This window comes from Phalaenopsis equestris, unplaced genomic scaffold, assembly GCF_001263595.1.
Source record: "Phalaenopsis equestris unplaced genomic scaffold, ASM126359v1 Scaffold001235, whole genome shotgun sequence".
Classification (NCBI taxonomy): Eukaryota; Viridiplantae; Streptophyta; class Magnoliopsida; order Asparagales; family Orchidaceae; genus Phalaenopsis; species Phalaenopsis equestris.
Genome location: NW_018165674.1, coordinates 261569 through 279788, shown reverse-complemented (window position 1 = coordinate 279788; position 18220 = coordinate 261569). Strand labels below are relative to the sequence as shown.

At 33.2% G+C, this 18220-nt stretch overlaps 1 protein-coding gene across 3 annotated transcripts in view; it reads right to left on the bottom strand.

The window, feature by feature from the left end:
* Window positions 1–4311: 4311 nt before the first annotated feature.
* The window catches only part of LOC110033602 (caffeoylshikimate esterase), a 95801-nt gene continuing 81892 nt past the window's right edge, over window positions 4312–18220 (bottom strand). Inside the window, exon 8 of one of the 3 annotated variants that reach the window (XM_020737639.1) lies at window positions 4312–4776. In XM_020737639.1, the coding sequence (XP_020593298.1) occupies window positions 4558–4776 (219 nt within the window). In that variant the 3' untranslated portion in view covers window positions 4312–4557. The remainder of the gene's footprint in view (window positions 4777–18220) is intronic. The other 2 variants (XM_020737640.1, XM_020737638.1) reach the window with 2 other exon arrangements.

The following is an 18220-nucleotide window of genomic DNA, read 5'->3' as shown; positions in this document are numbered from 1 at the left end:
TTTTTTTAAGACTTGGTAATACATTTATAAAAATATATTTTTTTAAACAAAGGACCATTCGTCTGTACCTCCTTTTTTAAATAATAATATATTATGATATTGTGCATCTTCTTTATTTGAAAATTATTCTTAAAAATGTGTTATCAAGTTTTAGAAAAGTTATGGTATTGTGGTGGTATGGTGGTGCTACTGTGGTGGTATTGTTGTGGTATAATGGTGGTATTGTGGTGGTATTATGATGGTATTATGATAGAATTGTAGTTGCATAGTCATGGTGTTATAGTGATATTGTTTGTCATTTTGGTGATATTATTGTGATACTGAAGTGAACTTGTGGTGGTATTATCATGATATTGTAGTGATATTGTAGTGAGTGATATTGGGTTGTAATTTGGGTGATATTCTGGTGTCATTATGTTGATATTGCAATTTTATTAAGGTAGCAATGTGACAATACCACCTTAATACCACCACAATGTGATAATAATACTACCATCAAAATACCACCATAACATCATAATACCATCAAAATAACTTCAAAAACAACATCACAATACCATCACACCACCATTTTTCCAAAACATAGTAATCTTTTTATAAGAAAATTTTTCAAACAACATTACTCTGTACCTTTTACTTGAAAAGTAATAGATTATGATACTATGCACCTTTTTTGTTTGAAAGTAATTCTTAAAAAAGTGTTATCATTTTTTAGAAAAGTGGTGACATTGTGGTGACATGGCGACGGTACTGTGGTAGTATTGTGGTGGTATTATGATGATATTGTGAAGATATTTATGGTGGTATTGTGATTGTAGTATCTTAGTATTAAGATGGTATTATTGTCGTATTGTGGTGGTATTGCGACTATATGGTAGTGGCATTGTAGTGATAATGTGTGGCATTGTTTGTGGTAATATTAGGGTGATATTATGGTGGTAATATGGTAATATTGTGGTGAAAATGGGGTGGAATTAAGGTGACATTTTGGTAGCACTGTGGTGATATTGTGGTCGTACTGTTGTGACATTGTGATGACATTATGTTGGTATAATGGTGTTATTTTGGTGGTATTATTATGGTATTTGGGTAATCTATTGTATTTTTTCTTAAACATTAAACAAATGAACCTTATCAAATCAAATACAGTGTTTTCCAATAATAACTCAAATTATATATGGTCCAACTTTGAGTTATGAAACAATACAATGGACAAATGAGGCAAAATAACCTTGAAGGAATATATTTCTCAATTAAATCTGTTTTAAACATGTAAAAAATTAAACACTGATTAATAAATACAACAATCTATATTTCATTTTTTCCTATTTACCTTGAAGCTCTCTTACTTTCTTCTATCCTAAGTTTTTTCCTTCATTTTTTCCATTTCCTCTTTCTGCATTGCAGGAAAACCCTAGACATTGTGTAATAAATAACTTCTTGAGTTTAGATGAGTTTGACAGATAACTCAAAGTTCATTCAAAATCGATCAACCAAATTAACTTAACGAATAAAAAACTTAATTCTACGCTTCGCAAATCTCCTTTGAAAATAAAAAAATACTTCAATGATGTAGAGGGGGTTATCAACAAACCCTAGACGGAAAACAAAATTGGAACCTTAGAGTGAAAAATAGAAATGAAGGCGGGTCATGGATTTTTTAATGTCACTTTTTCTTGTCCAATTTTTGGACTGGTTTCAGGCCGGGTTCAAGCTCTGCCAAAGACTAACATTTTTTAGCTTTGCGGAGTAGGTCCAGTTAAGCAAACATGTGTCGATTTGTTATAGAAGTCCAGACGTAAACCTACACCCTGACTCTGGACATAATATTTTCTCCAAAAGAAAGAAATTGATTTTATGAAACTTATAGATGATAGAACTAGGATGTGAAAATTCTATTATTCTAACTTCTAAAATTATGTTTGATTTAAGAAATATTACATTCGTACAACACCATTCTTAGACATTTACATATCAAACATCTAACTTTTAATATTTACTTTTAGCACTTTGACATGAGAAATCTGGTAGAGAATTTGTATTTAATTTTTTTTAAAGTTGATGAAAACATTATTATTGATGTGATATTAAGAACTTTAGTATTAAGCATATAAATATTAAAATCTTGATATTAATAAATACATAAAAATTATGTTGTATGTAGATGTCCCTAATTATTTATTAACACAAGTGAAAATGATTTAGGGGCCATTATGTACACCAAAATTAGCTCCACTACTGAAATCACATTAAATGTTCGTGACCAACCATCTAAATTTTGCATATTATCAGAATAAGTTGTTTTGTTGTTTGGGAGAGCTTATTTAGAATAACTTATTGATAGCTGTTGCTAAATAAATGATTATTCTGCCATTGTTTGGTGAAACTGTTTGCAACAAAACTGTATGGGTGAAATAATATGTGGAACAGAAGCCTCAAACTGCTACAGATCAGTTCAAAAAAATAGAATTCACTGCTCACTATTTCGTGAGTATCAGAAGAAATATATGTAAATATGAAATTTTGGGTAAATACATAAAGTTATGTGGTACGTATGTATTTCTCCATTGTAGAACCTCCGAAACTTATGTAGCATTTATAGCATAGCCCATAATGGTTTCCTTTGTAATGATATGATAAACAACATTCATACAACATTCATGTCAAACACTAGAGGACACCAAAACATGGATGAGTCAACTCCCATCCAAATCTAGTTGCACAAACATATTGGTTTTTATTCTCTAGTAACACTCTATCAAGTAACCACAATGAATTTAATATAAAGGCTTTCATTTGGTTGGATGCATTCAGAAATTAATAATATTTTTAAACAAAACAAACACCTTCAATTCCTCAAATTTGATGATTTCAATTAACGACACAAATCAGTAAAAAAACAAATTAAATAGTAAAAACGAAATCACCATTTTCTAAAACACATTTTCTCTCCACCAAAGAACAATCCAAATCCACCAAAAGCAACCCAATACACCATGCTTCCTCTCTCACTATCAAGTCCTTCTCAGAAACAAGTTGCTGGCATGGACAATACAATATTACGATTAAACAACGGATTGCTCCAAGTAAAACAACTACTTCAAGTTAAGTTCCTACTGCAGTCAAAACATTAAATTCTCCAAAGAAGCCAACACTTACTACTAGATATGTAGTAAGACATACAAATCCATGCATAAAACAAAACCAATCACCAACAAAAAAGTGCACCAGAAACTGCCATAAAGAATAATTGAAAAGAATCCGGACGACCGGGCAAACCTTGAGATCAATAATAGAGGAATAAGAATGGTGTCGGGCTACTTTGAAGGCTCGTAGGAGGATCCCAATCCCAACCCTAGCCTTATAATAAAGCAAAAAGGTCTGTCAAAGGTTCCCAATGGCGTTAGCCACAAATGACTCGTCGGCATGGTCGCAAGCCGAGTGTTCCACTTCTACGGAGCCATTACCGTCGCCACCTCGCCGTGCGTAGTGGAGCTGCAACTTCTCGATTTTGGAGGGAAGGAGAGAAAGAATCATCTATCATGGATGAAGAAGCCATGGAAGGTGATCGGCGAGCAGCCGCGACATTACATGGATGAAGAAGCCATGGAAGGTGATCGGCGAGCGGCCGCGACATTAGAGAGAGTGATGCCAGTGAAGCTCACTGTCGTGGAAGGACAGTGAGACGGAGGGTTGAAATGCTATTGGCATTTCGCGAGAGATACGTTGCAGAAGGGAGAAGGAAGAATAGGAGGGCGATCGCGAGGGAGAGGATCCAGGGGCGAGCTAAGGGCACAACCGGAAATATTACGACGCAGGACTCGTCCCACTTCACCCTCTATTAAGAAATTCATATCGATGTCTCGGAGCGGCAAAAAAACGCACCCCCAACGTGTTTTTCAAGCACTGCGATCGTGTTTTCAAAACGCCGCTGCAGGTCAATAAACTGCCCCAAACGGAGCCTTAGATGACAGTCATTTTATATTTTATATGCAAATATATATGAACTCCAAATCTTCTGTCTATTTATATTCTGACTCATTTTGTGATTCTTTCAATACTCAGTAAAAATTGAAGTTAGGTCGTTATACATTTAAAAACATGAGAATTGAGCAGTTATGTAAGGAAATCTTAGATAGCAATCTATCTTTTGATCCATTGGAAATTATAATTATGTGTCCGCTCAAACTACTTATAATTATCAGTATTTTTCAAAAAAATATTTTCTATTTTTAAGTAACCAATAATCCCCAAGGGGAGAAAAACAACACCAAAGAAAGTGCCAGAATATCCAACAAATTTGCCAAACATGTAACCCGCATTTGTGCAAATGTATAAAGAGTTGCATATAATTACATCCAAAACATACCAAGAACTCCCACAAAACTCAAGAACATGAAAACAAATTATTCATAATGTTGAAGACTGCGGCTGACAGATAGATTATTTATAATTCCAACAATCAATCTCCGCAAAACGAAGGAATTCTAACATGCAGATAAAATTAATTTCTACGGAATAATAATATAACAACTTTTCACAAAAAAATGTCTAAAGCTACTGAACGGATACTCGGGAGTCAAGCCAGGAAATGATTTCAGCAATAACAAGAGAAATCCTTTCGTCGGGTTCTCCCTCGAGAAGAGCATGATATCCTCCCTCATAAAGCCTGAGGCTCTTATCCTCTGTGGAAGCTCTGTCGTAAAGGAATTTGCTCACATTAGGATCTGTCACCTTGTCAGCAGCTCCATGGAGGATCAGTAATGGCGACGTCACCTGAAACAATGGACATTTACTGGAAATAAGAAAAAAAATCCAAATGAAATAATAAGCTGGCTTTATTATTGATAAATAAGAAATTACAGTTCATCTATAGTAGGATAAAAAGGCGCCATTTACATAAATACCACAAATCTTATGTATTTACATATCTAACACCTAAAGTTTCATAACATTCATGAAACTTAAATCTTTGATATCGAATCAAAAAACCACTCACTTGCTCTTTAGAAGGGAATAGCAATAGGCCTATTCATTCATAGGTTTATGACACCAACGTGCTATGAATGTAAATATAAAAGTTTAGGTGCTAGGCCTGTAAATACATAAGAATCGTGCTATGCATGTAAATTTCCCAAAAAGATTCATTCATACACTGTAAATACAAATTTATCAAAATAAGCAACAAGAGGAAATCTTAAAAAACAGAATGAAATTTGTGGGTGTAAGTTCTAAAACCTAAAATGTGTTATCACGACCGATCTAGAGCTTCGAATTAACCAAGATGGGTATAGAAGATCAAACAGTAAAGTAATTTTTTTTATATTCACCTAAAATTTAACAGATGAAAGAACCACTAATCAAATTTAAATTAAAACACTAAAATTAAATTTTAACTAGTTACTGAGCATCTTTATCTTCCATAAATGTTATCTCTTCTAATGCTCATTGTTAATCACTTAATTAACTTAAAAAAATTAGTTTAAACCAACTGTGAGCTAAATAAGTCAGTGAATACTCATATATAAACTATAATAATACAAGAAAAAATGAAGTAATATCTATGTCTGTCAAGATTTTAATAAATAAATAAAAATATGTGATATTATTCAACTAACATTTTTATATCATTAAAATGTCAATATTATTTTATATTTTTACAACTGTCACCGTCTAAAAATTATGTCAATTCAGACATCAATATCAATATCATTTTTTATATACGTGCACGGGTATCTTAGTATTTCCCTACTAGTATCATCAAGAGGTAACTTCATTATAGTCAAACATACATATACAAACAGTCAAAATAAATTTATCATTCATGTGCTCGTCACATTTAATTCGATATATTAAAACATACACCATTGCATGATATTATATAGCTACAAACATTTCTAGCAATGTGACCAATAAAGAAAGATATATAAATCAAATAAAATTTGTTCAAAAAGCATTATCTACCCAAATATTACTATAGATTAAAAGTATAAGTAGTAACTTCAAGGACATTTAATTCAATAAGATCTGTCCTGACATCGACTCTTCTGAGGTGAAAATCTAACATAAACATGGTATTTATATTACAAAACTTTAAACTAAATTATTATTTTAATTAACTATTAAATTTACAATAATTATAAAATTTATATATTTTCCTTTGTCATTCTACTTATTATTATTATTATTATTTACATATACATATAGATTATTATTTTTATTATTTTAATTTAATCTCTATTAAAGCTTACCACGGTCGAACCCTGCTCCACGCGAGAAAACTTCTTCCCTTTGCACGCGATGCGACTTTCGCTCTAGAGCTCCGCTTCGGCTCTCTCGCATGAGCCTTCTTCCTGCTTCCTCTTCCTTTGCATGGTGCTGACGTTGCCTCCTTTGTTTGATAGAGATGTCGTTGTTAGCCACTGACACCACCCACATTTCAATCAAAGCACGGGCTTTGCATGAGGGCTTTGCATGACATCAACGTTAGCTTCAAGTCCGTGTGACAGAGATGTCGCTGCCTCCTCCTATGCTCAACAAAGCCTTCTTCACCAGAAAGAGACAATGCCCCCTTCTATGTATCGACCTCCTCTCCTTCACACACCATTGGTAAGTCGATCTTGCATTTTACCTCCTATCTTACGCGTCATTATATATACAAAAATAACTATTCGACTTCCCAACTCTCTCACACCTCCATCTCTTCGGCTTCCGACTCCTCACCTCATCTTCTTCGTTTTTTTCATTTCTTCTCTCGAATAATGAAAACGAGATTTCACAATCTTCCTCACTTACAAAAATTGTCCTCAAAATTTATAAACATGCTTCATGTCATCTCAATAACATGTCGACACTAATCATCTACAAATTTTACAAAGAAATTAAAATTCAATACAAGGTGACAAAATTCAGATTACAATATTGAAGCAAGAAAACATGCTAGAAAAATACCCTTACATATAAGAAAATGCTAAACTCATCCGACCTCACCACTATTAGCAACTGTAGGTTCTTCAGACTCACTATGAGTGAGAATATACTTGATGTTGAACTAATTGTCTTGGTTGACCTTGGATAAGAGATGAGGCTATAACTCGTCTTTTTCTTCCCGCTAGCTAACTTTGGTGAAAGAGCTCAACCTGATTTATGATCTTCAGTGCTCTTCTGGCCAAGAGATGGGCAATATCTTGCTGTATGATCAGGCAGACGACACCAATATCAAGTGTTAGAGCCCGTCACACATTCACCCTTAAGTTATCTTTCACATTTCCCGCAAGTGACTACAGTACCCTACGTCGTATCTCTGGTAATTCCACCCGGCATGTTCTTTGACTTGTTCCGTTTTAAACCATCTGATTGAACCATATGGTCTTTTGCAATCTTTCTCTTGTGCATCTCTTTATGCTTTTGAGCAATCTGATAGTCAAACATTACTCTTCTAATTCATTTCACTAATATCGAATATTCATCGATCCCTAAAAATACCAATGGTTGTTTGATTGAATCATTTGATTCCGAAAGGATTTGGTAACACTTTTCTTCTGCAGTAGCAATCAACTGTGGCGCACAGTACAGTGAATTCTACTTCATACTGTATGATTGTCTTCTCTCCCTGCCTTAACCTAGTGAATTTCTCATGCATCTGTCATCGAGCGGATAGGGTACTAACCACTCTCTAAAATGGTCCACGAACTCCTCCCAACTTATCAACAAGCTAGATATGTCCCCTAACCCGTCTTGACGTTGCCCACACCACCACCTTTCAGCTTCTCCATCGAACACAAAAGTCACCAACAATACTCATTTTTCATTCGAACAAGTCATGTTATGTAATATTTTCTTTGCTCTCATTAGTCAGTTTTTCGTTTAAATTGTGTCTTAAGTTCATTTAAAAAAACATGGATGTATATCTTGACATCTTTTCAAATACTTAACCACAAAGATTGTATCACTTCTAGACTCCTGAATCAACTAAGTCATTGTCGTCGTCATTTGAGCGAGACATTTGTGCTCACATTTATAGTAAGTTGCATTTCTTCATTTTTTATCGGATTCTCTTCTTCTATAATTTCAGTTATATCACTATACTCAAATGAAGAATAACTATTACTTTGCATTAACTTTAATTTTTTTTTATAATTTTTAAAATTTTCTTATAATTATCATATTAGTTCTTTCATCGAGATTTCATTAATTAATCCTAAGCCGTATGCTCTGATACCACTTTTCTCATGACACAGTCTTGGGCTTGAAATTAACCAAGGCTAATACAGACGGTCCGAGTGTGTGAATTAATATTTTTATATTCATCTATAATTTAATGGATGAAAGAACCACAATTCAATTTAAATTAAAGCAGTAAAATTAAATTTCTCGTTATTGGTTTTTTTTTTTCTTCTGTAACGTTATCTCTTTTAATGTTAATCGTTAATCACTTAATTAACCTCTAAAGTTAATTTAAAACAACTGTGAGCTAAACGAGTCAGTTAATAATCACTCATAAACCACTATAATATAAGAGAAAAAGAAGCAATATAACAGTCCAGATTTTAATAAATAAATAAAAATATTTGATGTTATTCAAAGAACATTTCTATATTAATAACATATCAATATCATTCTATATTTATACAACCATCATAAGAGCATTGCATCAAAATTGTGTCAATTAAGACACATCAATATCAATATCTTTTTTCATATACGTGTCTGAGTACCTTAGTGTTCTCTCATTAGTACCATCAAAATGTGACTCCATCATAATCAACAATGCACATACAAACAGTCACCATAAATACATCATTTATGTGCTCGTAACAATCAATTTAATATATTATATATAACATACAATAATACATGATATTAAATAGCTACAAACATTCCTAATAATCTGACCAACAACAAACATTTATCCCACTACATGGGGTTGGCTACATGAATCCTCTCTCCAATGCATCCAATTGAGTGTCATATTTTCATTTAAATCTAATAAATAAGAACCTTTTAATACAATACGCTCAAATCTTTCTAGGTATACCTCTGCCTTTTTTAATATAAGTTGAATCTAAAACATCTACACTTCTAATCAAATCATCAGATGGTCAATGTTTAATGTGACCAAACCATCTAAGACGACTCTTTTTAAATTTTGTCAGCCACTAGAACTACAACAATCCTATCACAGATATATTCATTTTGTATTTTGTTTCTAAATGTAAACCCACTCATCCACCTAAGCATTCTCATCTCGACAATACTTAACTTAATTTTATGCTTCTCTTTTAAAGACCAACATTCAACGTCATAGAGCATTGCAAGTCTCACCACCATCTTATAAAATTTTCCTTTCAGTCTAAGCGATACTTTTTTATCACAAAATAGGCTCGAAGCATTCCTCCACTTCAACTTACCATATTAAATTATACTAATAACATCATATATATCAACATCACTTGAACAGTAAACCAAGATATCTAAAGCGTTCACACTTTTTAATAATTTGATCACCCGAAATTACAACTCAGTCATTGGAGCTACTACTACTAAAATTACATTCCTAGCAACGCGACCAACAAAAGAAAATATATAAACCAAGTTTGTGCAAATATTATTATCTATTAATATATAAAAATTGAGAAACAAAATATTACTATAGATTAAAAGTATGGCTACTCACTTCAATGATGTTTAGTTCGATAAAATTTGCCCTGACGCTGACTCTTCTAAAGTGAAAACTTAATATAAACATGATATTCAAGTTACAAAACTTTAAAATAAATTATTATTTTAATTAACTATTAACTTTATATTAATTATAAAATTTCCATATTTTACTATCATACTTATTATTATTACTGATATTATTATTACTGCTATTATTATTAATTTATTTTAATCTCTATTAAAGCTTACATCCGTCGAACCCTAACCACCTGAGAAAACTTCTTCCCTTTGCAAAAGATGGAACCTCTGCTCTAAAGCTCAACTTCGGCTCTCTCACATGAGCCTTCTTCCTCCCGCCTCCTCTTCCTCAGCATGGTGTCGACGCTGCCTACTATGTTTGACTGATACATCATCGTTAACCACTAACACCACCCTAAGTTTCGATCAAAGCACGGTCATTGTTGTTCATCGACACAGGCTTCGACTCTGCGTGTGAGAGGCCACCGCCTTCTCCTATGCTCAACGACCTCTTCTCCAGCATCAAACAGAGACACTGCTCCCTTCTCTGTGACGATCTCATCTCCTTCATATGCCGCTCCCTTCTCTGCGTTGACCTCCTTTCCTCCACACACCATGGGTAAGTCGATCTCACCTATTTCCTCCTCTCCTACATGCCATTATATACACGAAAATAACTATTTGGCTTGCCAACTCCCTCGGTTCACTTCCCTCACTTTGCCTTCTGACTCCTCATCTCATCTTCTTCGTACAGCTGGTGTACCCTTTAGATGGTTGAGAATCTTGTTAACAGCTTCAAGGTGTTTCTCAGGATCCAAATGCATACATTGACTTACCAAACTTATAACAAAGGTGCTATATGACCATGTATATTTCTGATTGGGATCAATTGAAGTATCTGCTGGCCTACAACCACTCATTCATGTTTTCTTTAGAAGATCAAAAACATATTTCCATTAAGAAACAACAATCTCTTTCTTAGATTTGGTAACCTCTATGCCAAGAAAATACTTCAGAAATCCCAAGTCATTGATCTCAAAAATATTTAATATACGTCATCTCCGGTGAGAATTATATCATTAACATAAAAAATCAGTATGACTATCTTCGAATCCTTTGAATATATGAGGAGCACTATATAATCTCCTTGCCCTTAAGTATACTTCTGACCTTTAACAAACAGTGTAAATTACTCAAACCACGCTCTAAGTGAATGTTTCATAGATGAACTTTTTTAGTTTACGCTTCGTGTATAATTTCTCACTAGATCCTATAGGTGCATTCACATACATTTCTTTCTCTACAGTTTGCATTGAAAATTTATTGTTTATATCAAATTGTTGTAAGGTGATGCGGGGGGTAGATTTAGTGTGAGAATTTTGAAAATATTTTTCAATATTACAAAATAACACACGACCGATATATAATAAATATTCAATATAATCCCTACAAAAATACTTTAAATGAAAATAATTTATCTTTTAAAACTCTTTTTAAACTGTCAAATCCCCTTTAAAATCAACGCAAGTATATGCATCATTCAAGTAATAAAGGGCTCTAAGGAAGTCTTAGATATCGATCCCACAAGGAAGTTGGAAAATCCTAAAAGTAAATTATGAAAATTATTTTAATCTAAAAATACAAAAATAAAAGCAAAGTAAAGTGTGAAGTTTGAAAATTTACTCAAGTTAATGCTAATTAAAATGCAGATGTAAGACTACTGAAGCTAAACTAAACTAAATACTAAATTTTCAAAAGTAAAATTACGAAAGTTAAACAAAGCCTTTGTTGTGACGGAAGTTCAAATTTAAGAAAACATCATTCCCCTTTACAATGAGTAGAAATCGACATCATTTGAAAATATATATAAAAACTGTTTCGTTCCAAATAGCAACAATCATATTCTTTACCCCTTCCGAGTGCTATAAAGAGCATTGACTAACCAAGAGTTTGGTCCCTAATTTCGTAATTAGGCTGGGAGGATACTCGCTGCCACTCCAGAGCTCTCACTACTCCCTCACCTGAGGGCTAACAATCTCCCATCGTTTTCCACTTAATTGGACCAAATTAGGGATTTTAATCTTTCACCTTAAAATCTCCAATTCTGCATCTAACAAGGTATATTTCCCTATTTATTTGCACACAATCCCATTAATGACATACTCTCCCATGAAATCAAATGTGATTATCTCTATGCTGTAGAAATCATATCTCATTTAAGAACATGTGTCTCTTAACAAGTTTTAACATTTTAATTGGCCAGATCGAAAAGTAAATGAAGATCGATATTCAAATCATCACAAATTATTAACATTTAAAACTGTAGAATACAAAATCTATTCTTCACAAAATCATGTCTCAAAGTAGGGAGAAGGATAACGAACACTACTCAAAATTTATGAGAATGATATGACAAAACAAGGATTTTATGTATAAAAACAAATTTACAAAATAAAAAAATAAAAAAAATAAAAATACAACTTATCTCACAATCTTTCCCAAGCAAATCTCTAGACGTTCTATCCATGTCTTTCTCTCTTTACAATCACTCTCAATTCTCTCTTAGAAGTGTAATGAAGAAGAAATCTCTCACATTCCCTCTCTTCTTACAACCCTACAAAAAAATCTCCTCTTCTCTCTCTATTTCTAACTCATGCCAACTTTCTCTCTCCCTCACGCCACACACTTGACAAATGAGAAGTCTTCTTTTATTTTGGGCTACATGCTTTGGAAAAGAATTCAAAATTTCCTCCAAAAATCAACTCTTTTGAATTCAAAAAATGTGTCATTTGATACAAGGGACATATCCCTTCATAAAAGAACATTCCAAAGTGTCTAGATACATTGAATTACTCCAAGAGGTGTGTAGAACAAGTGTCATTTTGAAATTCGTGCAAAAATTTGCCTTGAACCACCTTAATTTGAAAAAGTAGTCCCTGACGCATCATGCGTCGATCTGGCGCATCATGCGCGCGCCAAAATCCTAAAGTTCGTTGTTTTTGCTCCAAATTTAATTTTTTTTATCATTTTTACTCCAAATGCCTAAAAATGATATACCTGCAACAAAAACACAAAAATATCATTCTTTAAAGTACAATATAACAAAAAATAAGCATAAAATAAGTACTTAAAACAGTATATTATTTTGATGTATCATAGAGGCCAGTCAAGGTTAGTTATAAGTGACAGAAGAACTCTTATAAAGTTTAGTCATGCTACTAGAGTGAATATCTCTAAGTAATTAATTTCATAGATCTGAGTGAATCCCTTGACAACCATTGGAACTTTGTACCGTTCTAGAGTCATCAAAATTATATTTGACTGTGAACACATTTTCATTTGACAGTTTTCTTCCCTCTATGTATATAAACCAATTTCCACACTATTTTTCCCAGAGATTCCATCTCCTCAAAGATAGTCTTCTTCCACTGAAGACTTCAATAGCATCTTACACATTATTAGGAATCTCCATACAACAACTGTGTCGTAAAAACCCAAAAAATGGGTGAGAAATTTTAATGTGAAACGAGACAATGGATGTTCGGTGCAATACCTCACCCCCTTACAATTAGCAATAGATGACTGGAATCAATAGATTTCAAATTAGAGCCAGACTCATGTTCAATACTAAAAGACATAGACCTCAAAGATAAAGTGGACTGATCATAGGGTAAAGGCTCAGTGAGGATATTACCTGGAGGATTCATAGATTTTGGGCAATGTAAATGATTTGTGGACTTTTTCTTTTGAGTTGTTCTTTGTCGCAAGTAGACAATATCAAATAGAAACAATGTCATATTTCCTTTTCCTATTTCATGTTTGTTAGTTATAAGCTTATAGACATCATGAGATTTACACTGTAGGAAGATCAAAATGATCTTCAATATCAAAAAAACTCGATCTAGTTTCTCCTGATATAATATAACTTGACTTTTTAGGTTGAACAAACGAGTTTGGGAAGATATTATTTGAAAATCTTCAATTTGAGGAAAGTTCTACAAACCAGTAGTAAATCTGTATTTGGTCCCTCCCCCTTGAAGATGAGATGAGAAGAGTAGTAATTTTAAAAAGGGGATATCCATAGAAACAAATATTTTTTTTAGAAATAAGGGTGGGAGCATAATCAGCAAAAATGCAATTTATGACTCAGGGTTTAAGTTTTCCTTAATTATGACTATGAATGTAAATAAATGCAGTACACCCAAATATTTAAAGGTGAACCAAAAGAAACCCAATTTGTTGGGAAATTTTTTTAAAAAACATCAAATGATATTTGTAAGTTAAATACTTATTTTAGGTGTTCTGTTAACAAGAAATGCAAGAGCAAGAGTAGCTTTAGCCCAAAGATATTTAAGCACATAAATTGTAAATAACAATGTCAAGCTACTTCCAATAAATGTTTATTTTTTTCTTTCAAAGACACCATTTTGTTGTTGAGTGTTGACAAGGAAGCTTTCATGAACTATTCCTTTTTGGCAAAAAATTGACCAAAAATATTTTTTAAGTACTCTAATTCATTATCACTCCATAATATTTGAATATTTTTTAAAATTGTGGTTGTACTATGGTGTAAAAAATTTTGAAAATTATTTGCACTTTAGACTTTTCTTTCATTAGATACATGAAACTTAATCTTATGTGATTATTAATAAAGATAACAAGTAGTTTTTTTTGGTATAAAATTTTGAAAATTATTTGCACTTTAGACTTTTCTTTCATTAGATACACGGAACTTAATCTTATGTGATCATTAATAAAAATAACAAGTCATTTTTTTTTCCACAGCGTGTAAGATATTTACAACGACCCCAAATATCACTATGAATCAAGTAAAAGGTACAGTTGATTTGAAAATTTAATGAGAAAAAGACGCATCATGATGCTTGACAAACTGACAGACTTCCATTGAAAAGATGTTGATATTTAATTTTGAAATAAATTGGGAAAAAAATTTAAATATTGAAAACTAGAATGATCTAAAACATATAATGCCATGATAATATCATTGTCTTTAGAAAAAAAAACCAGAATTTAAACAATTATTTATCAAGTCCATCGTCAAAATAATAGTCTATAATTTTTCTTAGCACTATCAATCATTCTCTCAGTATTCAATTTTTAAAATTGAAAATAAGAGGAATATAAATTAACTTGACGTTGATAGTCAAAAAGAATTTTCTTAATGGATAATAAATTAAAAGACATTGGGAACATGAAGAACAACGTGAACTGTTAATAAAGATGTGAGTTTGAAAATTCTTATCTCGTCAATTCCCGAGATGACACCATTGATAATTTTGATATTTTTATTGTATGCACAAGGTCTATAAGATGAGAATAATTTAGAATAACCAGTAATATGATGAGTTGCACCATAATCAATTATCTAAAGAATGAATAAAATTAGATTTAACACCTAAAAATGCAGCATCTAGAGTTACCCTTTTATACTGAAGAGCAAGTCAGACTCAATAATAATTTTGGAGATTAAAACAACTTGTGGAGGTGCTCTTGTTGCTGCTTGTTCAAAGGTATTGTATCCGAGTTGGTAGAAGTCTCTTGAGTTTCATCGTCAGTGACTTGATAAGCACGCCTATCATGTTTAGATTTCGGTTTCCAATCTACAGATTTACCATGAAACTTCCAACATGTCAGCTTCGTATGTCGTGATTTTTTGCCATGATCGCACCACATTGAGTACGGAGAATTAGTTTTGGAATTACTGGAACTAATAGAAATGGTAGTATTTCTTTGGGCGCCGATCATCACCGACATATATGCAATCAACAGAGGGGAGGAGGGCGAGTTCAAAAATCCGAGTCAATTTCGATCGCGAGTTATTCAGCGCTTTAAAGCTGAGTAGAGGAGAAGTTGGTAGAGATGGTTCCATCATGTATCTACTATAGACTCAGTTTGATTCTCTAATTCACAGCACTCAGGCAAGGAAACCTTCTTTATGAAAAACTATAAGTATGGTTCCCTCAAATTATATATTCCAATGGCACCAAAGATCAAGAAGAAAACAAAGGATAAGAAGCCCTCCAACGAGAAAAACCAAGATGATGGATGTGGAAGTCCTCGCTAGAAAGACACCTCGCGCTGAGAAGCGAATTTCAGCATCAAAGAAATACGGCAAAAAGGAGCTGAAACCCTCTATGTTGTGGTAGGTTTAGATCCTTAATGAGAGAATCATGAGGAAGCTGAGATGTCAAAGTTCACCGAAAGCATATCAAATCCCTCAAACGCCGCAATGCAGTCATTGCATTCCATATTGGCTCTAATAGCAGCTATATTGCAAGAAGATGAAGTCGTGATCCAGTCGTTGTCGGAACGGCTTGATCTAATTGCAACTATATCACGAGGAGATGAAGCCACGATCTGTTCGCTGTCCCAGCTAGTCGATATTTTCATGTAGAAGCGGAGGGAAAGTAGTAGAAGGACCGGAGTTTTAGATGTCTTTGTACACCGCGACCGTCAATTTTCCTAGCTAGCTACATTCACGACTGCGTTGTAAGGTTTTGGGCAAGAGCGGAGTGAAAGGAGTGACCACAAAGCCCAGAAAACATGAGCAACCATTCTCATGGGATTAAATCATGATTTTGATAGCTATTTTTGGCTCCGATACCATGTAATTTTTTTAGGTGCTGGGAGGATTAATTATCTCTTTTTTCATAGAAAATAATTACAACATAAAAATAGGGGGATGGCTTCCACATTAATTAAGAAAGTAATAAAATCAAACATAGCTAAAATAATAATAGAAGGAAATCAAAATTATAACATACCAATAATTCTAAATCCTCAAAATAGAAAATACTAACAATAGAAGATACTAAAAATAAAAGCATCCTAAGAAATTTAACAGTGGGAATTGTTTTAAGATTGCAACAATTTGCATTTTGGAAATCTATCAACTTGAAATGAGCTTGGTAAAGATTAGGGATATGAAACGTAAATGTTGAATGCAAAACCTGACACAATTCTTTTGAGTCCTGAATTACATACGAGATAAATCATGCTGAACTTGAGACAATTCTACGAGTAACAAATTTCATGTTTTTATCATATCATGTGGTTTGTCGAAATGATTGTATATTGAGCACAGAGTTAAGGTATAGATATGGGATGAATGAGAAACACTTGGTGCAGTCCATAACCATAGCATAGAGTCAAAAAATGAGAAATGTGTCAAATTAGGCCCATTGACTCTGAAGTGGATTATTTTAGTCACAGTCTATAGAAGTACTAACTTAATCCCCATACTCTTTAAATATGAGCTAAAATAGTCTCTATAGAGGATTATTTCAAACCCAATTTAAAAAATTTGAAAACTAATTGGACACTTTGATACTCTGGCACTAAAATGATCCCATATAAAGAATCAAGGGACTGCTCAGCACTTTACTCGTGAAACAATTAAGAAGCATTACAAGAGAATATAACTCACATCAAACTCTAAATATAAATAAAACTCGTTATCAAGGATGCAAAAACTGGAAAATAACCTTGAGTTTGATGGCACCAACCGATTCCTTCTCTGTGCTCCGCTAACTCAAAGTTCTACCAACAAACAATAACTTTACAAAACCACTATCAGATCAATTGACTCTGACTTAAGAAGTAGGGTTGGTTGTATGATTCAATAACCTTACACCCTATTCCATATCATTAGCAGGACACTTATACAACATGGTTAGGGTATGCCAAGCATGTCAGGCATCGATTCTAAAGATAAAAATTAGTGCTTGGAAAATGATACGGTAGGACAGACCTACGACAATGTGAGTCTTTACTAGCATTAACGCTATCCATCCTATTCTCTTTTGGACTTGTCATCAAAAAACTATGAATTTAACATCTTAGCTGCGAAAAATGATTCTCAAACAATAAAATGTTTAAAAATAAATGACGTTTTAAGTAGAAAGCCTATAAAAAGTAAAAAGCACAGCCATTGTCATAAAAAAAATTACCAGCAATAAATGTCTATAAAGTTACAATTCTTCACCCTCCCTCAAAGTCGGAGATGTCAATATAATCTAAAACCCTAGATTGAAAAAGAATATGAACTATTGTGATAGACCAAAAATTTCAGAGGTATTGATGTTGATAAAAGATGAAGTGGAATCATGAATAGTCTTGAATGGAGGTAGGTTAGTTGGATGAATGGAATTAGCAAATAACAAAAGGATATGGGATTATGCCAGGCGTACCACGCGAGAATTCCCATGATAGAAAGCACATCCCACTTTCGTGCCTGGACCAAATCGATCTGAGTTTTACCGTTGTTGTGGAGTCGGTCGATCCTCTGGGGTCATTCCTAGTAATTCTACTACTATATATTTGCTATTGGATTTGGATTTATTTTTTTTTTTTTTTTTTTTTTTTTTTTTTGTCTGTATAGCTGTCGGTGTCTCTGATTTTTCCTTCTAAGGTTGTATTCAAGGATGAGTGGTGTTTCGGCTGTATCTCATTCTGAGATGGTGACTATCCCTGACTTTCCCTTCAGTTGCATCCTTACCCCCGCTTCCACCATCGTCGT